This window comes from Callospermophilus lateralis, chromosome 1 (genome assembly GCF_048772815.1).
Source record: "Callospermophilus lateralis isolate mCalLat2 chromosome 1, mCalLat2.hap1, whole genome shotgun sequence".
Lineage (NCBI taxonomy): Eukaryota > Metazoa > Chordata > Mammalia > Rodentia > Sciuridae > Callospermophilus > Callospermophilus lateralis.
Window position 1 is genome coordinate 114,080,036 of NC_135305.1, and position 25,003 is coordinate 114,105,038.

The 25,003-nt window shown below is 59.7% G+C and overlaps 1 protein-coding gene across 7 annotated transcripts in view; it reads left to right on the top strand.

The window, feature by feature from the left end:
- The window catches only part of Kiaa1671 (KIAA1671 ortholog), a 149,579-nt gene that overhangs the window by 35,647 nt on the left and 88,929 nt on the right, over window positions 1-25,003 (top strand). For 3 of the 7 annotated variants that reach the window (XR_013155305.1, XM_077108637.1, XM_077108640.1), the window contains exons 2-5: window positions 3,821-5,371; window positions 7,124-7,211; window positions 11,042-13,750; window positions 19,587-19,721. Coding sequence is in view for 6 of the 7 variants with exons in the window: in XM_077108637.1 (XP_076964752.1) it covers window positions 3,873-5,371; window positions 7,124-7,211; window positions 11,042-13,750; window positions 19,587-19,721 (4,431 nt within the window). In the remaining variant the exon portion in view is untranslated. Of the gene's footprint in view, window positions 1-3,817; window positions 5,372-7,123; window positions 7,212-11,041; window positions 13,751-19,586; window positions 19,722-21,118; window positions 21,244-25,003 lie in introns of those variants that run through there. The other 4 variants (XM_077108639.1, XM_077108638.1, XM_077108641.1 and 1 more) reach the window with 4 other exon arrangements.

Sequence of the window (25,003 nt, forward strand, 5' to 3'; positions counted from 1 at the left end):
CCAATCTGGTCCTGGCCTGTTGCACGGTGCGCGTCAGGGGATGGGACGGGTCTGCAGATTCAGGGGCCAAGGTCATGTTCTGGGAGACGCTGAAAGGTGTCAGGACCAGCCCACGCCCCGCACCAGATGGTGGCCTTCCCGGGAAGCAGCCGCAGCCAGAGCTGGTGAGCTCCCAGAGCGGCTGGCGGGTGTGACTGCGGAGAAGCGTCCACAGCCTCGGGAATGAGTCAGGGCCTCTCCCGGGTAAGAGCTGTTTGGTTCTGAATGGGAGCGTCCCTCTCGCCCGCCCCCAGGGGACTGAGCCCCATGGCTACTCCTGGCACTGGTGCATACAGCCCGGCGCCTGTGCCCAGAGCGTCAGGATGAGGGTCTGGGATGGTCCCCTGTGGTTCCTGCACCTGTTGCTCAGTGACTCCCTCCGCAGACGGCTTGTCACGGGAAGGGGGGGGTCTCAAGCTTTGCAAATGAACCCAGGGACATCAAACCTGAGGATTCTTCAGGTGGAGCCTCAGCAGAGAAATGCCCACTGCTGCGGTCACAGTGGGGGTCAGGCTGAGGTCCTCTCTGTCCTGGTCGCCCACAGCCTGCTGACCCCCAGGGGGACGCCTTGCTGTCTGTCTGCCCCACGCTGACCTCTGACAGTGAGTGTGCATGACCAGTGTGGAACGTGTGCACACCACACACACTCGACCAGGTCTGGCTCAGGCGGGTTCCCCCTTGGAGCTCTTGGTCACCTGACACTGTCTGCGGCTTCACCAAGGCATTTGGAAGGAGCCAGCGAGGCCACCAGGAATAAATAGCAGCCGGCTTGGGTGCGAGTGGGCTTCCAGAGCGTCTTGGAAGAGCATCTTTTAAATCAGGCAACATATGCGATGCATTTAAAGTAAGGTCTGGAGACACAGCCGTAAAGGAGCGCCTGGCGTTTTATGGCAGGTTGAGGGAAGACCTGAGCTCTCCGGGTCTCGGGGTCTCGAGGACTTCGGACTGTTATTCCGCGGTCTGCGGTGGCTTAGGGTCCTGCTCTCCTCGGACTGATTCATTGGTTGACTCGTGTAGCCTCCTTTGCAGACCAGGGCGTCCCCCAGGGCTTAGCTGGAGCGCGGGTCCTGCCCTAGGAAGTGTGCCTGCCTAGCTGAGAGGAGTCCGGCTCAGCCTCTGAAGGTCTGTGGTGACCTTGAACCTGTACCACAGGCTGGCTCCAGGTTGGAGGTAGACAGACAAGTCTGAGCTGTGGCCAGAGCCTATATCCATGTGTGGGGAAGAAGGGTCCCCAGGTAACAGGCACAGCGTGTGCAAAGGCCCTGAGGAAGCATGTGAGGACCTCTGAGGGGTGCATCATGCAAATGCAGAACAGAAGGAAGAGCTCCCAAATGACGTTGGGGACATTGTCTGGAACCACCATTCCAGATCTAGGCAGCTCATTCTCTTCCTCGTTTGTTTCCTCATGAACTGTTGTAAAGGAAGACGTTGTGACCTAGTGTGTGTGTGTGTGTGTGTGTGTGTGCCTTACATAAGACTGTGAGTTCCGTGGTTGCAGGGTAGTCCTTCTTACACATAGTAGGTGCTCGGTAAACACGGGGGATTCTTATGGATATACAAGGCTAACAAGCTGGAAACGGGAAGGAGTGTGTTCCAGACGCTGGAGGAGACGCCAGCGGACGCAGTTGGAACCCAAAGCTTTGCGCCGTCTGTGCACACACTGCCAGAGCTCCGGCACCCCGGCTGTCCCTCAGACCTGCGGGGACCAGCCTCGTCCCCGGGTCCTGCCGTGGGCGCGCACGGCTGGCCCGGTTCCCCCCGGGCAGGGACTCGGGGGCTCCCCGGACTCGCGCGCCCCCAGCCAGGGCCAGCAGCTCGGGTAAGTGGGTGCAGGCGCCGCTGCTGGGAGACTCTCTCTCCGTCCCTGGAATCCTGTCGCTGTCCTGTGTCCCCGTCTGGGCTGCCTGTGTCCCACACAGGGTCCCCCAGGCCGGCTGCGGGGGCAGGGCCAGGGCCGGAGCTCAGAGCCGCCCCGGGGTCCTCGCAGGGGGCCGCCCGGGTCTCAGATCCCGCGGGTCTGTCCCTCTGTTCTGCCTGCGACCGCGGGGTCTGTCCCTCTGTTCTGCCTGCGACCGCGCCGCGGTGATGTTCTGGTGGGAGATGGGCTCTGCTGGCCCCTGAGGGTGTCAGGAGGAGGGAACCCCAAACCCGGCTGCGTCCCTCCGTGTCCCTCCCGGGGCTGCGAGTGAGTCAGCCGGAGCCGCGCAGCCCGGAGGGAGGGAGGGAGGGAGGGAGGCCGGAGGCTGCAGAGGAACCAAAATACCTCCGAGGTTTTGCGCGTCTAGCTGGGGGCGGGTGGGCAGTTTTTCCAGGGAAAGACAACACGGCCCGGAGCGGGTGGGGATTGGGAACAGTGAGGGCTCCCGCTTTTTAAGATCAGAAAGGAATCAGAAAAATATTGTTTTAAAGGCAGGGCTGGAAGTGACCCGTTCAGCCGCAGGTCAAGCCACAGCTGTGTGATAATAAACAAGCTGGGTAACCTCTCTGGGCCCTTTCCTTTCATCTGCAGAAGAAGGACAATGACAATTCTTGCCTTTCTGAGTTGTTTGAAGCTTAAGGCAGGAGGAGGCGTGGTCTCCTATCTGGGTGAACCAGGGCCTTGCCCTCTGCAGCCTCTGCAGGTGAATCTGATCTGTGGACCTACTTTACAGGGCTGTGGGGGTGAGAGTTATGGAACGCAAGGAGCTCTTGGTTCCACTGTCTCTCATGCTCGGCTGTCACGGTCAGTTTTACTCTTACTTAGAATAGGAAGGGGGCTGGGGTCCTGGCTCAGCAGGAGAGCACTCTTCTTGCACATGTGAGGCCCTGGGTTCCATCCTCAGCACTACATAAAAAAAAAATAATAATAAAACAAAGGTATTGTGTCCAATTACAACCAAAAAATAAATATTTAAAAAAAAAAAAAGAATATGAAGGGGATTGGGGTGGGGTGCTTGGCACACACCTGTCATCCCGGTGGCTTAGGAGGCTGAGGCAGGAGGATCCCAAGTTCAAGGCCAGCCTCAGCAACTTAGCAAGACCCTGTTTCTACATAAAAAAATTAAGAAGGCTGGGATTTTTCAGTGGGTAAGCACCCTGGTTAAAAGAAAGAAAAAAAAGAGGAAGGGACATAAAATAGGTGTTCAACAGAAAGAGCCCAACAGCAGATGAGTGAAAGCAGGCTGAGTGGGAACAGTGGCTTTGATTTTTAGTGCCCAGGGGAAGGCAAGAGGCTTCTGAGGCCCGGTTAGGGTGGTGACTATGGCATGGTTTCCAGACCACTCCCCAGCTTTGTGATTCTGGGAACCCCTGGTTCACGTAGCTGTGTGAGCTGAGGCCAGTCACTTACCCTCTCTGTGCTTGGTGCTCAGCACAGGGCTGTGATGCAGACCCTCCAGGGTGCCTGACAGACCCTGGGATGGGAAACAGTCAGCGCCACAGGAGCAGGGGGGGAGGGGACCACACGCCCATTGGGCCTCGGGCTGGAACGTGTGCGCGGGTTCAAATCCCGACTTGACCTCTGGCTTCCTGAGCGCCCTCTGGCCTGTTTCTGGGCCTCTCTGGGCTGGCTTCCTTATCTGTCGGGCAGAGGTCCTGGCCTCTAAGACCTGGCTGGAGACAGGGCGAGTCGGGAAAGACCCTCTGGATGCTGGCCCCTTGTCCAGCCCGTGAGGGGTGTGCAGGCCACTCCCTTCCCAGAGCTCAGAGGTGGGGCCCCCAGGCTGCCTGGGGAGGTCGGGGGTCCCCCTGCTGGGGCCCAGACACTGCTTGCTAAATTGACTTTTTTTTTTTTTTTAAGCAGTCGCTTCTCGGTTTCCGATGCTCTTGATCCTTCTGGAGCCTCAGCCGTAACCATGGTGACGCGGGTCGAGGTTGGCTCCATACCGTCCTTGACAGCAGTGCCGGGCCTCGGGGACATGGGCAAGGAGGAGGCCCTGAAGAGGACTTACTTCTGCCCCGCGGGGGACGCCTCTGGGACGCCCTCGGCCCGGATCCTGGAGGGCAAGAGCCCCCTGCGGAGCCCGGGCCGCCTCTTCCCGGTGCCCAGGCTGGCCCCGCGGCCCTTCTTCAAGGACCAGGCCCCCGACGTGAAGGCCCCCAGCTCGGCCCTGTGGCCTGGGCCCGCCCAGCAGGGTCCCGCGGGGCCTTGTGACCTGGACAGGAGGATGCCCAGCCTGGGGGGGCAGGGGGTGGGCAGTGGAGCGGCCTCGGGCACAGGCCCGTCCCCGCTCAGCAAGGCTGCCTGCCCACGGCCCGGCCCTGGCACCGCGCTTCTATTTGAAGCCACCAGAACTGGTCCCACCCTGGGGAAGGGGCTCAGCGAGGGCACTGTGGCCGTGACCCCCGAGTCTCCTTCCAGCTCCCGGCCGGAGGTGGCCGCCAAGCCTGCCCGGAAGCCCCCAGGGGCCCTTCCCCGGCCGGCGTCACTGCCACAGGACACGCGACCAGCCGTCCCCCAAGAGGAGGCCACCCATGACCAGTCGGTCCCAGAGGGCGGCGAGGAGGACCCCACGGGCCCCCCAGCAGAATCCAGGCCTCGCCCCAAGAGAAGGCCCGTCTCGGCCATGTTCATGGAGCCCGGTCATCCCCCGAAGCCGGGCCCAGGCGCAGGGGCCACTTCGGGGAAGGTGGCCCCGGCCCCACCCGAGAAGACCTGGGTGAGGAAGCCCCGGCCAATGTCCATGGACCTCACGGCCCCGTTGGAGGGCAAGGAGGCCCTGCTGAGGAAGGGGACCCGCGAGGGACCGCAGGGGACGGACAGGGCCAACCCGGAGCCTCGGGTGGACGGGGGGTGGCCTGCCAGAGCCGAGGGTCCCCGTGGGGACCCAGACGCAGACTTCCTGGAGGTGGCCAAGAAGATCCGTGAACGGAAGGAGAAGAGGCTTCTCAGGCAGGAAGAGACGGGCAGCCCCAGGAGCCCAGGGGACCTGGCCAGGGCTGGCCCCGGACATGACCCGCGTCCCCAGCAGGAGAAAGCCAGTCTGGGCCAGGAGCCAGAGGAGACGCCCCCGTCCCCGCTGCCCAGGTCAGCGAGGGGCCCAGAGCTCGCTGAGGTCAACAGCAGAGGGGGCGACAGGGAGGCCGCAGCGGGGACAGCGGGGGCCTCCAGGGGCTGCGTCAAGAAGCGCCTGAGCCTGTTCGGGGAAGAGAGCTGCCCGGGCCCCACAGCAGCACGCGAGTCCCCACCAGCCACCCCTCAGTCCCCACCCACAGTGCCACCGCCCCAGAAGGGGGGCGTGAGTGTCCAGGAGCGGATCAAAGGCTGGACCGCGGAGGGCTCCAGGGGGAGGCCCGAGCTCAGGAGGAGGACGCTCCCCTCGTCGCGGCCGCTGTCGGCAGACCTGACCAGACTGTAAGTGGCCACCTCCCCCCACCCACAGCCTCATCCACGCCCCGGGGGGACAGGGTTCAAGGGCCTGGGCTCCTCCCGGCCAGCTTATCTGCGGCCCTGAGAGCAGGTGGGAGTCTCTGCCCTCCTCGGACCCTCCGCTTCCCCCACAGTGGGACAGATTGTTCCCCGCTTCCCAATTTGGCATTGCCCAGTGTTGTCACCGCCAGGCCTTCCTCTCCAAGGTCAACGACAGTTGAGATTAGGCCCAATCCTCCGTGAGCGGGCCCCCAGACAGACCAGAGGAGCCAGGGTGACTTGTGAGCCTCATTGTCCTTCCCTGGACACTCGCTGCGGGGAGAGCCCCCGTCCCCCACCTCGTGCGGCCCGGAGCGGGGCCTCCTGCCACCGGGTGTCCTGGCTCGGCTGCTGGCTAGGCCCCTGGTCAGTGAGGGCTCTGAGCCCTGCCCACCGCCCAGGCACCCTGCTTCACTGGAGAGTGGCCCCAGCAGGGAGCTGCCACCCTGCTCGTGGGTGTCACCACGCCACTGACACGCTCAGTCCCTGCCCTCTCACCTGGGAACCACGCCGCCAGCCTGGCCCTGCACACACTAGAATCCCCCAGGAAGGTGACCCCTGCTTGGGCTGCACCCCCAGTGCTTCTGGTCACTGGGCCTGGGAGGGGGGCTCATGTTGGGGTCTTTTTTCTTTTTTTCTGGCACCTGGGGTTGAACTCAGGGGCCCTCACCACTGAGCCCCCTCCCCAGCCCTACTTTTTGTTTAGAGACAGGGTCTCCCTGAGCTGCTTGGGCCCACCCCCCATTGCTGAGGCTGGCTTTGAACTCGCGATCCTCCTGCCTCAGCCTCCTGAGCCCCTGGGAGGACAGGCGTGACCGTGCCCAGCTGGTCATCTTTAGAAGCTTCCCAGGGTTCTCAGGCTCAGGCAGGCCTCAGGGCCCTGAGTTACGAGGACAGAGAAGAGGGCACCTGTGCCAGGGCCTCCCCAGCTTCCGCTCGCCGTGCCCCGGGACTGCCCCAGGGAGCCGGGTGGTCATCTGACCGAAGGGGACATTGAGGCAAGGAGTTCAGACAGGACCCGTCACAGCCCCACCTCCCAGGAAGCAGACCCCTCCCCTGCTGAGTTGGGGTCAAGTTCCAAGTGGGTGGTCTCCCCCTGCCCTTTTCCACACAGCACCCCCCACCCCGCCCTGAACTGAGCAAGTGCCCATCTTCCTGTGGCATCCGCAGAGGACACATCAGAGAGGGAAGGACCCGCCCTCCTCCCTCTCTCCCTTCATAAGCGGGGAAACCGAGGCACACAGGGACCTCGGTTAGACTCTGGCCACCCAGAGAGGCCCCACGCGTCTGTGAGAGCCACTGCCCGAGGCTCGTGGCGGGGTTGAGGTGGGGGCTGGGCCGGGGCCGCCGAGCAGGACCATCAGCCACCCCTCCCGGGCGTCCCCTCTCCCCAGAGGCCTCCGCGTAGCTATTAGGGCCGTGGGTGGCCTCTTGTCTGCCCTATAAAAGACGGAGGTGCTCATTATCCCCACTTTATAGACAGGAAACAGCTCAGGTGGGGTCTCAGGCCTGGGCCCCTTGCACCCCATGCTCTGCCTGCGTAGGCCCTGCCCCCCCCCCTTTGGCGACCCTCAGGAGGTGTCCTGGGCTTGGCCCTGGAGGCCTGTGATCTCACCGGCTCCTGAGCTGGAAGCAGAGTGGGGGGCCCTGGAGTCCCGGCTGCTGGCTCCACGCGAGTGACTCGGGTCTCTGTGCCAGGTTTTCAAGTTCAGCCTCGAGTAGCAGCATCAGGTGTGAGAAGACCGCTGTGCCCGGCCCCGCGCGTCCCGAGGAGCCCACGGCCGAGGTGAGTGGTGCTGGGCTTTGGGCAGGATGCTGGTGGGTCTCCATCCCCAGGTGTCAGGGCTCCGAGGGTGACCGGCAGGGGGTGTTTATTTTTCTTCCCCTGTGCTAGGAGGAAGAGGGCTGCGTTTCCTCTTTGAATCTTGCCTTACTGGAATCCCACACTTAGGTTTAAATGCCATTAAAAGGCCCTGAAGCTGGGCGTGTAGCACGCACCTGTCATCCCAGCGGCAGGGAGGCTGAGGTGGGAGGATCGCGAGTTCAGAGCAGCCTCAGCCATAAGCTCCTCAGACCCTGTCTCTAAATGAAACAGGTGAAGGGCTGGGGCGGGGCTCAGGGGTCAAGTGCCCCTGGGTTCAGTCCCTGGTACCAAGAAACAAAAGTCCCTCAGGTCACCCTGTCATGACTCTCCCTCCTTCGCCACCTTGACTTGTCACCCAGCAGAAGAAAGAAGGAAGCTGGCAGCAGTTTCACTGCCTACAAGTGTCTCAGTGTCACCGTTCAGTAAGAGCAGGCCCCTGGGTCGGCCCTCGCATGACCGCGTGCGCCCCATGCTCTGTGAGGTCCTGATGCTTAGAGCTGCTCTGTTGAGGGACACGTGACAGACACAGACAGCGCCTGGCGAAAGCTCACAGGGGAGTCCACAGCTCTGCGCACCGGGGCGGCCCACAGGGCAGATGACCGACAGCCGAGCGCCCAGGCTGCCCCCCTGCCCCGGCCCCGCAGCCCCGAGCCGCCCTCTGCCCCCGGGCCTCGCCTTGTCTAGACTCTGAGATGGAGTCATGACGTGGAGACTGGTGGTGTCACCGGCTGCCCTCCTCCCTTGTGACCGCTGGGTTCCACTCCGTGGTCCAGGAAGCTGCCGTGAGTGTCCTCCGATTGCTTCCAGTCGGGGCCCTTGGGGCGAAGCTGTGGCAACCTTTGGGGCCAAGGCTGTGCCGGGCCTGGTGGTTCCCCCTGGGTGAATACCTGGGAGTGGGTGCGTCCATCACAGGCAGGCGCATGTTTCCTGTTTTTGAGAAATTTCTGTTTTAAAAATACACCAGTGCTCCCTTCAGGGCCCTTTGTATCCCTCTCGTTTGGGCAGACGGTGGCCACCGCTGTTGGGGTCCGTCAGGGGCCCTGGGTCTCATCCCTGCATCTGAACCACCTCTTTTAAGGATGGTTGAAAGAGGGTCCCATTCACAGGAACACGGTTAACATGTTGAAATAGATTCATTCCTAGCAGGAAAAAAAAAATCAAGAAATTACTAACACGTGCATATCCTAAAAATCAAACAGGACCCAAATGTGTAAGATTGAAGGAGCTGCCCTCACCCAGCCCTCCTCCCCACACACCTGCTTCTCGGGGTCAGTTGGATTTATGTTTTCTTCTTCTTCTTTTTTTTTTTTTTTGGTACTGGGGATTGAACTCAGGGGCACTCAACCACTGGGCCATGTCCCCAGCCCTATTTTTGTATTTTATTTAGAGACAGGGCCTCACTAAGTTACTTAGAGCCTCACTAAGTTCCTGAGGCTGGCTTTGAACTCACGATCCTCCTGCCTTCGACTCTGGAGCTGCTACCACCTCCGGCAATTTGTCTTTTCTTCATACACATGCACATAAATGTACAGTTTTTAAAGATAAGCATGACGTATGCCTGTCATCCTAATAGCTCAGGAGACTGAGGCAGGAGGATGGCAAGTTGGAGGCCAACCTCAGCAACTTAGCGAGACCCTGTCTCAAAAAATAAAAAGAGTGAGGGTGTGGCTCAGTGGTAGTGCACCCCTAGGTTCACACACACACACACACACACACACACACAGAGTGTTAGATCATACACATACCATTCTGCAGTCTGCCCCCAACCGCACCCCAGACAATGGTTCTGGGCGTGCCCATAGACACAGTGGACATGAGATCCACCTCCTTCTGCAAACAGGAATGTCTGTGCCTGCTGTCCTCCGGCTGGAGCAAGATCCCCCTAGCTGGTGCCTTCTTCTTTTTTTTCTTTATCCTTTTTTAAATTTAATTTTTAGGGGCTGGGGATGTGGCTCAAGTGGTAGCGCGCTCGCCTGGCATGCGTGCGGCCCGGGTTCGATCCTCAGCACCACGTACAAACAAAGATGTTGTGTCTGCCAAGCACTAGAAAAAAAATAAATGTTGGAGGATTCTCTCTCTCTCTCCCTCTCTCACTCTTTCTTTAAAAAAAAAATTTAATTTTTATATTTATATATGACAGCAGAATGCATTACAATCCTTATTACACATATAGAGCATGATTTTTCATATCTCTGGTGGTATACATAATATATTCACACCAATTCGTGTCTTCACACATGTACTTTGGATAATGATGTCCATCACATTCCATCATCATTTCTAACCCCATGCTCCCTCCCTTCCCCTCCCACCCCTCTGCCCTATCTAGAGATTATCTATTCCTCCCTACCCCACTGTGAGTCAGCCTCCTAATATCAGAGAAAACATTCAGCCTTTGTTTATTGGGATTGGCTAACTTCACTTAGCATCATCTTCTCCAACTCCATCCATTTACCTGCAGATGCCATGATTTTATTCTCTTTGATTGCTGAGTAATATTCCATTGTGTATATCTGCCCTATATTTTTTGTATCCATTCATCTGTTGAAGGGCATCTAGGTTGGCTGCACAGTCTAGCTATTGTGAATTGTGCTGCTATAAACATTGATGTGGCTGTGTCTCTGTAGTATGATGCTTCTAAGTCCTTTGGGTATAGACTGAGGAGAGGGATAGCTGGGTCAAATGGTGGTTCCAATCCCAGATTTCCAAGGATTCTCCATACTGCTTTCCATATTGGCTGCACCAATTTGCCATCCCACCAGCAATGTATGAGTGTACCTTTTCCCCACATCCTCACCAACACTTATTGTTGTTTGACTTCATAATAGCTGCCATTCTGACTGGAGTGAGATAAAATCTGAGAGTAGTTTTGATTTTTATTTCTCTTATTGCTAGAGACGTTGAACATTTTTTCATATATTTGTTGGTTGATTGTATATCCTCTTCTGAGAAGTGTCTGTTCAGATCCTTGGCTCATTTATTGATTGGATTATTTGGTTTTTTTTGGTGCTTAGGTTTTTGAGTTCTGTATCTACCCTAGAAATTAGTGCTCTGTCTGATGTGTGAGGGGTAAAGATTTGCTCCCAAGATGTAGGCTCTCTATTCACCTCACAGATTGTTTCTTTTGCTGAGAAGAAACTTTTTAGTTTGAGTCCATCCCATTTATTGATTCTTGATTTTAATTCTTGTGCTTTAGGAGTCTTATTAAGGAAGTTGGGCCTAACCCCACATGATGGCGATTAGGGCCTACTTTTTCTTCTATTAGACACAGGGTCTCTGGTTTTATTCCTAGGTCCTTGATCCACTTTGAGTTCTGTGCATGGTGGGAGACAGGGGTTTAATTTCATTTTGTTGCACATGGATGTCCAGGTCTCCCAGCACCATGTGTTGGAGAGGTAGCCGGTGCCTTCTGATGGGCCCGGGCTGTTTGTGCGTTCTTCTGCTTTCACAAGCTGGGCTTCCAGAACTTTCCTGCTCACTTGTGCACATGGGCAGAGAAACCCTGGGAAGAACCTGGTCATCCAGGAAAGGAAGGGTCTTAGGACCCCGTAGCTGAGCCCCATTCTCCAAGTCCTCCCATTGTGTCCTTGCAGCAGCCACCATCCGTGTCTGTGTCCCTCACCTGCCTGCCCGGAGTGTGGGGGGTTAAGATCTCACAGCCCCTGGTTTAATGGTGAAGTGGCCGCAGGGTCGCCACACGCCTTCCTGTCCCCCTGAGTGCGTTAACACCGCCTGTTTGCTTGTGTCTCCAGCAGAAGGAAGGACAGAGTCTGAATGGACAGACTTCCCCAAGGACCCTCTGGAAGCCTGAGGTCCCCCAGAAGAAGTGCAGGCAGCCGGCAGGCCAGGACGGCACTGGCCAGGTCCCCAGCCGCTGTCGGGGTGGCGGCTCCCCCGGGGCTCCAGGCTCCCCTGAGGCCACCCTGGAGGACGAGGGCAGCTTCCAGAAGGTGTGGGCCACTGTGTTCGAGCACCACGTGGAGCGACACTTGGTGGCTGACCTGTCGGGACACGGCCTCTCGGCCACACTCCCTCATAATGGGGCAGAGCCCCCTGTCCCAGAGCCCAGACCCAGGCCCGAGAAGGGCCCTTGGTCGGCAGTGACGGTCCCCAGGAAGGAGAACCCCAGGAGCCCCGAGGGCGCTGAGCCACGGAGGCTGGGACGAGGCTCCCTGGCCGATGGGGAGCCAAGACCGGGCCACACGCCCGTCCTGGAAAAATACCCTTTTGGTGACAAATGCACTCACAGCCCTGTCCCGAGGCCCTCAGAAAACCCCCGGGCGTGGCCGATGGTGGAGCCCAGGTACGACGTGCTGCTTGCCGTCGGGGAGCGCGCCCACAGCGAGGCTGTCCCCCTCGTGCCTGAGGCCAAGGCTGTCACGCTGCGAAGCAGCCGGACCCGGCCCTTGCTCAAGGACCGGCAGCTGTCCCAGGAGGCCACCTCCACTGACCTGGAGCGCAGCCCACATGGTCCCCAGGGGTGTGTCCAGAGGGCCAGTCTGATGTGGGAAGCTCAGGGGCAGGAGGCCAGTGGGAGGCCTGTCTGTCGGGAGCCCAAGGACATGCCCGGAGGCAGCTGCCCGTCACCCAGATGGACAGGTGGGACAGTGGTGAATCTGCATAGAGCCACCGTGGGGGTCAGCCAAGCGCCCTGTGCTCCTGAGGCCACTTCTTCCAGCACTGTCCAGGCTTCGGTCCGGGAGGCCCCACCCCGGGGCCCTGGGAGGGTCAGTGTGTCGGTGGCAGGAGAGGTTCCCTCCCAGGGGGACCCCCGGGGTCCTCCGGCCAGGACCGCGGACAAGCCCTGGAGCTCCCCGGCACAGGCCTGCCCAGAGACGCAGCCTGTGCAGAAGGGGCCTCGTGGGGCTGCCAGCGCGGGAGACCCCGGGCTGGCCCAGGCCCCCGAAGCCAAGGTGTGGAAGACCAGTCCCACCACCCGGAGGGTGGACCGGTGGAGGCGGCGGACTTTACCCCACTACGTGAAATTCGACGACTTCAGCCTCCTGGGCCCGGAGACCACTGCGAGAGCCGATTCCCTGGGCCCCACGGCCGGTGCCTTCCAGAACCCCCCCACCTCGCCCACCCCGGAGACCCAGGAGGAGGCCCCAGGGCCCTCAAGGACCTCCCCAGCAGTGAAGCCAGCGTCATCCGTGGAGCCCAGGGTGACGTTTTTTGCAGTAACTTATCAGATTCCTGATATTCAAAAGACAAAAAGTGTCGTTAAGCTCGGGCCTGAGAATTCACTGGAACATTCTAGAAAAACGGCCCCGCCTCCCTCACCCCACTCTCTCACATCTGCTTTGGTTTCTCCCAACCACGGAGAGCCACAGGAGGCTGCGGGCAGGAGAAGCTGGGCTCAGGGGCCAGAGTGTGTCAAGGGAACCGACATCCCCAGAGCCCCGAAGCCCACAGACCGCCCTTCGCCTGCCGGGGACGGGATTCTGGACCCTTCCCGTGAAAGGATCATCGACGTGGACGCTCTATCAACTCCTCGGGGGTCAGGAGATGGCGGGGGTCTTCAGAGCAGCTGGAAGGACTGTGGAAATAAGGTGTCCCAAACTACCCCGGCCCTGCGGAGTCGGCCAAAAGCCAGCAGCCTGCTGGTCAGAAGGAAGACCGAGGTGGTCAGCGAGACGTACCCAGGGAAGATGAGGGACGGCTACAGACCCAGCGTCCTCGACATCGACGCCCTGATGGCCCAGTACCAGGAGCACTGCTCCCAAGGCCCGGGTGAGGCCCAGGAGCGCAGGGGCAGCCCCACCGCAGAGCCCAGCGGCTCGCCCCTCGAGAGGCCCAGCAGGCTGGGGAGGCAGGAGCTGGGCAGCGGGAGTCCCCAGGAGGCTGCGGGCGTCTGGAAGCGAGCCAGCCTGGCCGAACCCCTTCGCACATCCAGCCCCAGCTCCCCCAGGCCGCCAGCAGAGACCCCAGGGCCAGCCCCGGCCACCAAGCCTAGCTCCCCTCTGTGGGCTCGGCCACTCTCCCCTCCTGCTGAGCAATGTCCTGCGGCCTCTCCTGTCCCTGATGGTCCCAGGCACAGAGTCTTGGGAGTCACGGAGAATGAAAGCAGGGCCTCCGTCGGCCAGCTCAGGGCGAGGTGTCAGCACTACCCTGCCGAGCGCAGGCCCCCTGCCCCGGAGGACCCGGCCAGTGGGGTGAGGGTACCACCCAAATCACCCGCCGATGACCACAAGAAAAGGACTCCAAGGAAATCCACTGGGGAGGGCGAGGAGGCCCCGGGGGGCCGCTCCCCACACCCCTGTGGCAGGTTGGTGCCGGAGGTCAAGAGGTCCTGCTCCGAGAAGGGCCCCCGTGCCAGAACCCGGGAGGGTCTGTCCATCATGCAGGAAGCCAGAGAGAGGAGGCCAGAGCTACCCAGAGGGAGGCTCAGCCTCCCCGGGGAGAGTTCAGAAGCCAAAGCAGGACCGCAGAGGTGGGAGCCGAGGACTCAGGACAGCCACAAGGTGAGTCAAAGGCTCTCTTGGTTTTTTATTTTCCAAACCATGATTAAGGCTCCCGGGCATCAAACTCAGGTCTTATGTGAGTCACACAAGCGCATTAAGGAGTGGAGCAGGTGAGTGTGAGCTCCAGGGAGCGGCGGGAGTGTGGCAGACAGAGTCCCATGCCTGCTCAGGAGGGGCCACCACTGTTTGGTTCTGGCTGGTTCTTGACTCATGAGAATGGCAGGCCCAAGAGGACAGGCCTCGCCTTTTAAGAGAATGTGAAGGTCCAAACGTGTGTCTAATCCCCCCATTAGGAAAGGAGGGCGATTTATGTTAAAAGGCTGTTGCCTGCTGCTTCCCTCAGCCCCTTCAGGCCGCTGGGTAGAAGGATGGTAATGAAGCATCGGTGCAAGCCTTAATGGAGCACCTGCTGTATATGGTGTGCTGTGCTCTTTGTCATATCCGCAGTACACAGCCTCATGCTCACCACCTTGTGAACATTGAAGCAATGCTGCAGAATGCGTGTACCAGCCCCCTGTCCTGCAGCACTGTGCTCAGTGCTGGAGGGGCCACCTGCCACCGGCCCATACTTGAGTGTCAGGCAGGGCGCTGACAAGGTCCATAGGGTGTGGTGGTCTTCCCGAACAGATGGAAGACATTGAGGCTCTGAGAGGTTCAGTAACTTGTCCTAGGTCACACAGCAGTCAGTGACAAAGCTGGTGTCTGAGCCCAGGTCTGGCCTGGTTTTTACCTAATGCTCGTGGGCCACTTTCTAACTGGCCATGTTGGGGCCCAAGGAGCCACAGAGCTGTCTGGGAGCTTCTGAGCTCTGTGGAAGATGGACACGTGACCCAAGGCCAGGAAGTGACCCGGTACAGAAGCAGGCTCTAGGAAAGAGAGCCAGGAGAGCCTGTGGAGGAGGGCCTGGCTTGAGCCTGACCTTCAGGGCAAGGGGACTTGGGTGGGCAGAGGAGGGGTCGTGGGGCTCGGCAGGGACTCTGGGGAGGAGGAGCTGGGATCAAGGTTGGCAGGGATGCCACCTGTCCCCCGCCTGGGGCTGTGACTGCGGGAAGCCATGTGAAGGGGGCACTGGAGCCTCCACAGCAGCCTGAGCACGGGTGGCCTGGTGAGGGAGGCTGTGCAGGGAGGCCTGGTGAGGGAGGCTGTGCAGGGTCTGCGGAGCCCGCAGCCTGGGCTGCTGTAGGGGATGCGCTTTCTCACCCCAGGCCCTGGAAGCCGTGGACCTGCTCCCTGGCGCTCTCTTCTCTCCCACCCAAAGATCTCTGGTTTTTATCTAAAAAAAAAAAAAAACCAAACCAAACAGAAAAACCCAAACCCAAACAAAAACCAAAAGCCACGTCGAAAGTACAAGATGTTGACTGTTACAAATTCAGCCCTTGCAGGTGTATAAAAAATAAAAGGTGAGCGTCAGTTGGGGTGGTGCATACCTGGAGCCCTCACTACGCAGGGAGGCTGAGGCAGGAGGATTACCAATTCAAGGCCGGCCTCCGTAACTTGGGCTGCGGCTGGGGCTCTGTGGCAGGGTGCGTGGCTGGCCTGCCGAGGCCCTGGGCTCCACCCCAGCACCACAGCAGACAGACAGACAGACGTGGAGCTTCCCCAGGTTTTCATGTCCTCTGGGACAGTCTTATGTTCCATAGTCGTTTATCTTATTGCAGAGGTAGGGCAAGCCTGGGTAACGTTTGAAATCTAGAATATTATAGAACGTTCGCGTTAGAAAGGAATCTGCCCCCAGACAAAGAAACCGGGACCCTTCCAGACATGTCAGTGGTTCTCGCCGCCGACGATGTGTCCCTAGGACACCTTTGCACACGGCCGGGCGCTCTTCTGCTGTCCCAGCTGGGAAGAGCCAGCCAGGGCGTCTTACTGGGCAGGAGCCAGGATGCTGCTGTGCAGCCCGTAAAAAAAGTGCCAGTCCCCGAGCCCCGGGCCAGAGGCAGGGGACATGGGTCGGACACAGGTTGAGCAGTTTATCTGGGAACGTGACAGCATCCTACAGAAAGATCTTGCAACTTGATTATTTTTTAGGGGGGGCAGCAGGTACTGGGGACTGAACTCAGGGACACTTGACCGCAGAGCCCCACCCCAGCCCTGTTTTGCATTTTATTTAGAGGCAGGGTCTCCCTGAGTTGCTTAGGGCCTTCCTTTAGCTGAGGCTGGCTTTGAACTCGGGATCCTCCTGCCTCAGCCTCCCGAGCCGCCAGGATGACAGATCACCACGCCTGGCCATCTTGTTCTTTCTGATGGCCTGTGGATGTAGCACAGTTCATGTGACCTTCCCAGGTGGACGATATTTCTGACAATTTGATGTTGCAAACAGACGTGGCCCCCACTTCCGATGGCCCAACTTGATGATTTTCAGCTTTATGGTGGTGGGAAGGTGGGAGCCCTGGCCGCCTCCTGCCTCGTGGTGCTGGCAGCAGCAGGGCGGGCATTTCGATGCGCATTTGCAGCTTGGCGTGGGTTGGTCAGGACGAACCCCTGCCACCAGCCAGGCCCATCGGTGCGTGCAGACTTCTGCACACCTGCGGGTCTCTGTGGCTGCAGAATGGCCATCACCTGTTGAAGTGTGGAGCTGGCGGTCTCTGCAGGACCCTCTGGCCGCCACAGCAGGGCTGCACCTGTCTGCACGTTCAGCAGTGCCTGCTCCAGGGCCCACTGCCTCATCTTGACCCAGCGTGTCAGCCTTCTGAGTTTTACCTCCCACCAGTGCCCTCACCTCTCAGCGTGGCTTGGTGAGCTTCCTCCTGAGTGAGGAGGCGTTTGTCCAGTGGGAGAGGTCATCTGCACTTCCTTCCATAGCCTGTTTATGTTCCATCTGCTTTTCTTCGGGGCTTTGGCCCTCTTATTGATTTCTGAGAGCTCTTTATTAAGGAATGAACCCTTTGCCCTTGTATGTTTTGATTTCTCCCTGGAAGCAGCCCTGGACTGCATACTGGGCAGATCTGGGATAAACTCTAGCCTGGGTGGGCTCTGGGCCCCTCCCTGGAGTTCTCTGGGCCTCCATTTCCTCATCTCTGGGCGGGGCGGCTGCCTGCCTCATGGGCTTCCTGGAGATTTATTATGGTATAATGCAGGGCCAAGCCTCTGACCATTCTGTCCTGTATAAGGAAGCTGGAGGAAGTCAGGAGGAAGCTACTTGGGGTCACCCTCGTGACCTCATTTAATATATGTAATAAATGCACTAGGCTGTGTCCTAGGTGCCCTGGCTCTGGGCTTGCCGGAAGCCACCGGATGTGGACCTGCCTACCCCCCAGGTATCTAAGTTATTAAAGATGAAATACAAGGATGCATTCAGCTCTTGCACCCCCCTGGCCACATCCAAGCACTTAGAAGTCACATGTGGCTCACGTCAACCAGGTGGGACCCACAGACACAGACGTCTCCCTCCCTGTGGAACACTCGGGTGGACAGCGGGGTCTGGACTGGTCATCTGGGGAGCAGAAGGCCTGGGCAGATAGGGACAGAGGCGGGAGGACCTGAGAGGAGCCCTGGGATGACAAAGGGCTCCCTCCAGGCCAGGATTGGGGGCCGGCCGGAGCTGGAGTGAAGGTGCCCAGCCAGGGGAGGAGCTTGTTCCGTGGACACTTGAGGGACCTCAGCGGGCAGGGGTTGGGGGCCCAGCTGAGATGGAGAGGTGGGCAAGGCCTGAGCAGGAGGCCTGGCTGAGGTCACTGAAGGACTGTCACCCTCCATGTCTTAGAGACACACCACCTCATTGGCTCTCTGTGAGTGTGGACTGAGGGCCGAGGTGGAGGCCAGGAGGCCGCCATGGTCCTCGAGCAGGGGTTTGCCTCCCTTCTGTTGCTCCAGAGCAGCTTCGTCACCCCAGAAGGTCCAGAACCCACCAGGCTGTGGCTCGATTCTTCCTCACCCCCAGTCCTGGGCAACCGCGTCTGGAGAGCCCGTTCTACACATGTCCCCCGACTGAATGCACGCGGCCCCCACTCTGCTTCCTCTCCCAGGTTTTGCGGGTTCGTCTGCACGGCCGTGTACATCGAGCCTCGCTTCTTTCCTGAGTGCATAGTACTCCCTGTGTGACTAGCCCACATTTTCTGTATCCGTTCCTGGGCCGACAGCCTTTCGGGTTGTGTCCACTTTGGGCTGTTAAGAATGATGCTGCTGTGACATCTGCGTGTGCACCTTTGAGTGGATATGTGTGTTTATTTGGGTGTGGACCTAGGAGTGGGCCAGACGGCCACTCCAGGCTTTACTTTTGAGAACTCGCCACCCTGTCTCCCAAAGCAGCCGCACCATTTTATGTTCCCTGTAGCAGCGTCTTCACGTCCTCTCCACTTGTTTCTGGTGACCTATCTTAGTGGGTGGGGTGTAAAGGGGGATTTCATTGGAGTTTCAACTAGGATTTCCCTCAGGATTCATGGAATTGAGCATCCTTTCGTGTGCCCCTTGGCCATTTGTATGCACTGTTTGGACTCCTGCCTATTCAGATGCTTTTTTAATTTTAAAATTGGGTTGTTTGTTTATTATTGAATTGCCATTGCTCTTTACATATTCTGGATACAAGTCAGTATGGGTGGAAATTTCCTCCCATTTTGTGGGTTGCTTCTCCACTCTTAATGGTGTCCTTGGAGGCACAAGCATTTTTCATTTTGATGGAGTCTATTTTATCTGTCTTTTGTTGCTTGTGCTCTCAGTGACATACCTAAGACGCCATGGTCAAGTCCAAGGTCATGAAGCGCTCTCCTAAGGGTTTTCTTCTCAGGGTCTGCTAGTTTTGCCCCTACATTTAGGTCTCTGAGCTGAGTTGACTCTGGTACAGGATGGGAGGCTTGCAGGTGTCCTGCAGGAGGGCCTCTGTTTAGTTGGGGGTGCAGGGGTGTGATGCGGAGGCAGCCTGGGCCTGCCTGGCTGGGATGAGACTGAGTTTGGAGAGGAGGAAGGGAGAGGCCTGTCCTGGGCTCATGGTGCGGGTCCGAGGCCTGAGCTGCTGGGTGGCCATGTGAGCAGCAGTCGGATCTGTGTGCCTGGAGCCCAGCCTGAGAGCGCTGGGGGTGGCCAGGTGTAGATGGGGTTTATTTAAGGCCTCACGGGCAGGAAGGGAGATGGCAGAGAGGGCAGAGAGGGTGGCTTAGGAGGCTGTGTGGCTGGCTGGGGTAGGCAGGGAGGTGGAGAGGGAGCAGCAGGGGAGAGGGGGTGTCCCATAGGCTGTGAGGAAGGGCCCGGGCATCCTGCCTCTCCCTGGGGCTGTGTGTTCTTAAGCAGGCCCCTCCCCTCTCTGGGCCTCCCTTCCTTGTATACACAGGGTTGAGGCTTGTAAAATACAGATTGTGGAGTCCTGTGTTTAGGAGCCGGACTGCGTCCCTCTGTGTAACCAAGTGGGAAACACGGCCCAGGGCAGAGGAGAGGAGCCAGGGCGCCGTCCCACTCTGGCATGGCCTCTGTCTCTGGGCGTGAGTGAGGACGCACCAAGCATCCCCGCAGGCGGTATGAGGCTGGCTACATTGGGGCCTCCTACAGGCCCGATGGCTGGGCTCAGGCCTCGTGCACGCCTGCCACCTGGCGGCTCTACTGCGTCCTGCACGCGGCTTCTTGTTTTTCTCATCTACCCTAGAGGCTGGCTACAGTTATTATCTGCTTCCTGGACAGTTGAGGCTCAGAGAGGGTAAGGCACTCACCCAAGGTCACACAGGGAGTAAGGCGGGACCAGTTGGACTCAGGCTGGCTGCTGCCACAACTTACCTCCAACCATTAGGGTTGGGGGATCTCTGGTGGTTCAACACTCTTCCTTGCCCCAGTGGACCCTCCTGGCATGACAGTTCTCCTGTAAATGGCACAGCCCCCCTGTAACGTCCTTCCCTTGCCTTCTTTGTCTCAGGTGCCATCGCGGGGCCTGGAGCCGGGGGATACCCTTCAGGATAATGAACAGCCACTTCGACAGGGATCCCCTGTGGCCTCGGGACCTCAGAGAAGTCACAGCTTTTGCAAGGACAAGAGGAACGGGCCTTTGGTGGTGAGTGACCGCGGCGAGGCTGGAGAGGAGCCCGGGCTCCCCCGGGAGCGTGCCCCAGGCTCGGGCTGCGGACGTGTCTGCGGGCTCTGTGGGGAGGGCCTGGGCCGCCTGGGGTCTCCGCCCTGTGCAGAGGGAGCCCCGCGTGGTGCGCCCTGGGTGGGGGGTTCCGGCGCCAAAAGTCCCGAGTTCGAACCCCCGCGCTGGCTCCTGGCCTCCGATTTCGAGAACCTGAACCGGTTTCTGTGCACTTGGGTGTCTTCAGCCGGAGGACGGGGACCTGCTGCTTTACCCCCGGGTGAGGAGGCGTCGGTCGCCCTGGGGAGTGGCCGGGGAGTGGCCGTCTAGAACCGGCGCATGCGCGGAGGCTGGACGGCCGCACTTTCCCCGCTGGAGCCGGCGGCGGCCTGGGCTCCGCGGGGCGGGAGGACGCAGTGCGGGAGGGACGCGCTGGGCAGGCCTAAGCCTCCACGGGCTTGCGCTGCCCTGTCCCTGGGGCGGTTGTCAGCTCGCTCGCTGGTGGACAGAACTGGGCAGAAGGAGCCGTCCCCAGGGAAGTCGCCTCCTCCGGAGTCTCCGCGGCCCCGGGCCAGGGCAGGCGCCACCTCCGGGATTCCCGATGGTCTTTTCAGTGCCGTGACACCGGGGGACCTGTCGCCTTCTGCGCTTGCTCTGGCCTCGGCGGGGGCCCTAGGGCAGGAGGCGACTCCAGCGGCGGGTGCTTTGGGCCTCCACGCGCTCCTCTGTGAAGTGGGGCGAGGAGGCCACGGGGGCTCGTGCTAGGTCCTAGTGAATGGCCGCGACCAAGTGGAGGGCTGTCATTATCGGGTTGAGGGGGCCGGGGAGGTCCTGGACTCCAGGAGGTGTCTGCCGAGCAGCCGCAGAAGCTGCCGCGAGCGTCCTGATCCCAGAAGCGCGCACTGCACACAGCCTGGTTTCCTGCTAGATGTTCTCTTCCAAGTTCCTTTCTGACCCTCGTGGCCAGCCCCTCCCAGGGGTCCCGCCTGGGCTTCTGTGACTGCGCTTGAACGTAGTGTGTAGGTGAAGGTGATGGGGAGAAGAGCATTTTAAACCTGCCTTTTTATAGTCTCCCAGTGCCAGAGTCCTCCCTGGCCACCGGCTCCTCCTCTTTCACCCTGTCATGGACCGGCCTTTGTCCTTGGCATCCTCCTTCTGGGCTCTGAGGCCCTTGCTGGGTCACCCTGCCTGAATCGCTGTCCTCTGGAGGTGCATGGGTGGACTCAGCCCTCTTGGGTAGCACCTGACCTCAGATCCCTTAGGCACTCTCTGGACTTGTGCCTGCAATCACAGCGAGAGGCCACCAGAGGGCAGTGGTCCCACCTGGAGGGACAGCCTGGGGCCTGGAGGTTGAGAGCAGGGAGTTCCCATTCCAGCCCGCCACTGTGTGACCTATGGGACATGGCTGGGTGAGCTCCCCAGGCTGGCTTCCTTCTCTGAGATGAAGACACCCTCTCTGGCCTCAGGAGTGTTCGTGTGCGCCTTTGCGGAGGTTACCCAGCACATAGTAAGTCCTCAGTTAAGGCTTCGGCTGCAGGGGCCGCGGGCCTGCTTCCTCCCTCCCCAACTTCCCCTCCAGATGGGGAAACTGAGACCCGGAAAGGACTCACATGTTGACCAGAGGGACCCTCCAGGTGAGGCCTGAGTCCTGTCCCTGCTGGCTGCCCTGCTCCTCTGAGGTGGGTGCCCCTTTCCTCAACCAGAGGGGACTGTGATGCTGCTGTCCACTGTGCCACCATGGCTGACCAGCAGTTCATCGCCTTCATTTTCTGAGCCTGTGGGTCGGTCCTTGTCACTTCCACCCCACGCTCACTTAAAGAGCGTGAATCCCATCCTGGGAGGAGGAAAGTGAGGCCCAGAGTGGTTAAGCCACTTGCTCCCAGCCACACAGCAGTCAGGGGAGCAGGAATGGGAAATGGGCCTGTGAGGCTCCCAGCTGGGACCTGGGTGCTTCCTGCCTTGGGACTGGCCTGGCCCCCTGCCAGCCCCTGCCAGTCCCCCCCGCCCCCAGGCCTGCAGGGCTTGTGCCTCAGCTGCTCTAGGAAAGCGGACACCGCACCCTGGGCTCCTGGGGCTGGGAATGTGATATTCCTTGAGCTGGTTTGGCCCCGCTGTTCTGCTGCCGCCTTCCAAAGGCTGCTGGGGACCTGCCAGGCTGGTGGCCTGAGGATCTGTACAGGCCCACCCGTCCCGGCCAGCCACAGGCTGCCCAGGGCCTGAGCAGAGGCCCGGCTGGCCTGGCCCTGCCCCTGCTGGAGCAGGGAGTTTCCCACGGGGGACACAGCCAGGAATAGCAGGGCGGCTCCAGGAGACAGTCCCCGCCCGCTTCACAGGGGACGCTGTGGCCCAGAGCCAGTAGGGCCCTCTGGAGCCCTGGGTCTGGAGCCGGGGGTCGCAGGGCAGGAAGCTCGGCACCGCCTCTGCTCTGGCTGCTGACCCGTGTCTGCTGGTTCCGGGGACTGAACTCAGGGCACCCGACCCCTGAGCCACGTGCCCAGCCCCATTTTGTACTTTATTTAGAGACAGGGTCTCACTGAGCTGCTCAAGGCCTCATTGTCACCGAGGCTGGCTTTGAACTCTCGATCCTCCTGCCTCAGCCTCCCGAGCCTCTGCCTTCTGCCTATCCTCAGTTCTCAATTTCAGGCTCTTTTCTTTGTTCTCTAGAAGAGTTGGTGGGAAGGGAAGGCAGCCCTCATCTTAGACGTTTTTCTGCCCTCGGAAACGCAGCCTGGTGAGCGCCTTGTCCAAGGTCCTGGGGCCAGGGACATAGCTGGATGCGAGACCCCTTGTCCCACCCAAGTGCTGAGCCAGACCTGCATCCCCATCTGCGAGTGGGTGCTCTCCTCCCGGCCACCGAGCTCTGCACTGCATGGCCTCGCAGGGGTCACAGACACAGGGGCTCAGCTGTGGACCCCGACCTTGGGTCGTGCTCCACAGGGGCATGAGTCCCCTCTGGGGCAGGTGGGCCTCGGGTTGCCTGGAGACTCTGGTCGGCTGGCCTCGGGGGCTGATGTGGCCGTGAGTTCATGCCTTTGTCGGACCTACTGTGCGCCAGGCCTGGGTGAGGGTGCTGGAGACCCTCCCTCAGCCTCCTGCTGCTGACAGGCCAGGGGGCCTGAGATGCCTGGGGTCCCCTGGGATGAGGGGCAGGAGAGGACGGTGGGTAGGGCTGCGCATGTGCAGATGTGGCGGCGGCGGGTGCTGGGGCGCAGGGAGCAGGCTGGATTGGCCGTGTGCGCAGGTGCGGGGCCAGGCCGTGGGTATGGTTCTGAGTGGGACAGGTAAATGAGAAGGTGCGTCAGTGCTTGTCGGGGAGGGCCTCCCACCATGGTCAAGGCCAAGGTCTGCCCCCTGGGGCAGGTCACGGTCGCGGACCTTGTTCGCTAGGAGGAGAGCAGGCGGCCTGACCAGTCAGAGGAGGCTGGCCTCGGTGAGCAGCGCTTGGGCCAAGGTTAGAGGCAAAAAGGAGAGTCCTGGACGGTGGGCGTGCCCCGGACCTTCTTCGACTCTGACTGGATGCCTAGTAACTGGGAGATGGGGGACCAGATTTGGATTCTGAGGACAATAGCAGTTCTTGTGTCACCAATTTAAGAAGAACTTGTCCCCCGAGGGGACACACCCTTAGTCCCAGTGGGAGAGTCTTAAATTTCAGTTGGTTGACAGGGCATCCACATGGGAATGAAAAGATCAAAGTGAAAGGTTTCAGGAGAACTTCAAACAGCTCATCAAAGATGCTGATTGGATAAAGATTGTGTATTTTTATGTTTGCCTGGAATATAGACCCTCAGGCACCGCTCCGCCTCCCTCCAATGTGGCTCACTGGATGAATTTGCTTTCTTGCCTCACCCAGCAGGATGTCCAGAGTGGGCATCTGCTAGCTCCTCTCCACATCGTTGAGTGTCTCTTGGGCTTCCTTCATGCCTCCTGCCTCATGGTGCTGAGAAGGCTGCCAGTCTTCCAGGAACCAGTTCCACTCTTAGGCAGGAAGAAGTGGGGGACCCCACTGAGTCTGCACGTTAGCCAGGGAAGCAGAGGAGAGGGGTCGCTTATGTATCATGGATAAGACCGGGTTACACGGCCCCACCTCCCAGCAAGAAAGACTGGCAAAGTCAGGGTTCAAGTCTTCCAGCTTTGGGCATGAAATTGGTCAAGGTGGAATGGCCACCGGTCATTTCACAAGTAGCATTGTTCATCCACACAATGAAAGAGAATTGGGACCATCAGATCCCTGACAAGGAAGGACCAGGTCAGGGTGTGGGCCAAGAGAGAAAATCTGCCCGGGGTTGGCATGCTGGGGGGTGGGAGTGAGCTGAGCACCGGGCCGCAGGTGGGAAGGCTGAGTCTCAAGGCCCCCGGGTGCGGGGGAGCAGAGGTCGAAGAAGGCAGAGGCCGAGGTGGAGGAGACAGGCCGGGTGGGTCAGCGGGGAGCCCCGAGGGGCACCTGCCCATGGGAGAGGGCTGTGGGACTCATGGCGGCAGAGACTGGGCTGCTCGCGGGCTCCGCGGAGGCTCGGGAATCCTGACGCTCCTTCCACTTGTTAATCGCTTCTCACCTCCTCTCTGCTGGGCTGGGAGGGCCTGGACGCTGAGCAAGTTCTAGCTCAGCTGGTTAAAGTTCATTTTTTTGGATTAAAACCAGCCAGACCAGAAAGTTTTCATTTCCTGGGTAGTGAATGCGGAGGCCCAGGGGTGCCGGAGAGTGTGCTGTGTGCCTGCCGGGTACCTGGTTACCTCTCCAGCCACCCATCTGTGTGTGCCCCACCTGTCCACCTCCCCACCTCCCACTCACCCACTCGTGTGCTCATACACAGGCCCACCTCTGTGTTCCCCGTTATTCAACGAAAGCTCTAGGAGACGAGCAAGGAATCCATTGGTCTAGGCTCTCAAAATGTGTCACTCCTAGGCTGTAACCAGGCAGGTGCCTGACCCAGGAGGACAGGTGCTCATGATTCATGTCCTCACACTAACATGCATCCGGAGGCATCAACGGGCACCTGGCGTCAGGAGCTGCAGCAGTAACCCTTGGGATTCAACAGTAGGAAAGGCATGGCCATCCCGCTGCCCCTCAGGCCTGGTGTGGGGTGCCAGGCACTCAAAAGATAGCCAGGGTGGAGCCAAGACTGTAGGGGGTCACCAAGGGCTGTGAAGAAAGTAAGATGCGTTTGCGGAGTCAGGAGTGACCGCAGGGCTCTTTCCTACCAGGTGGTCAGGGGGATTTCTCTGAGGAAGTGAGACCGGAAGGAGAAAGACCCAGGCAGGTAGAGGCA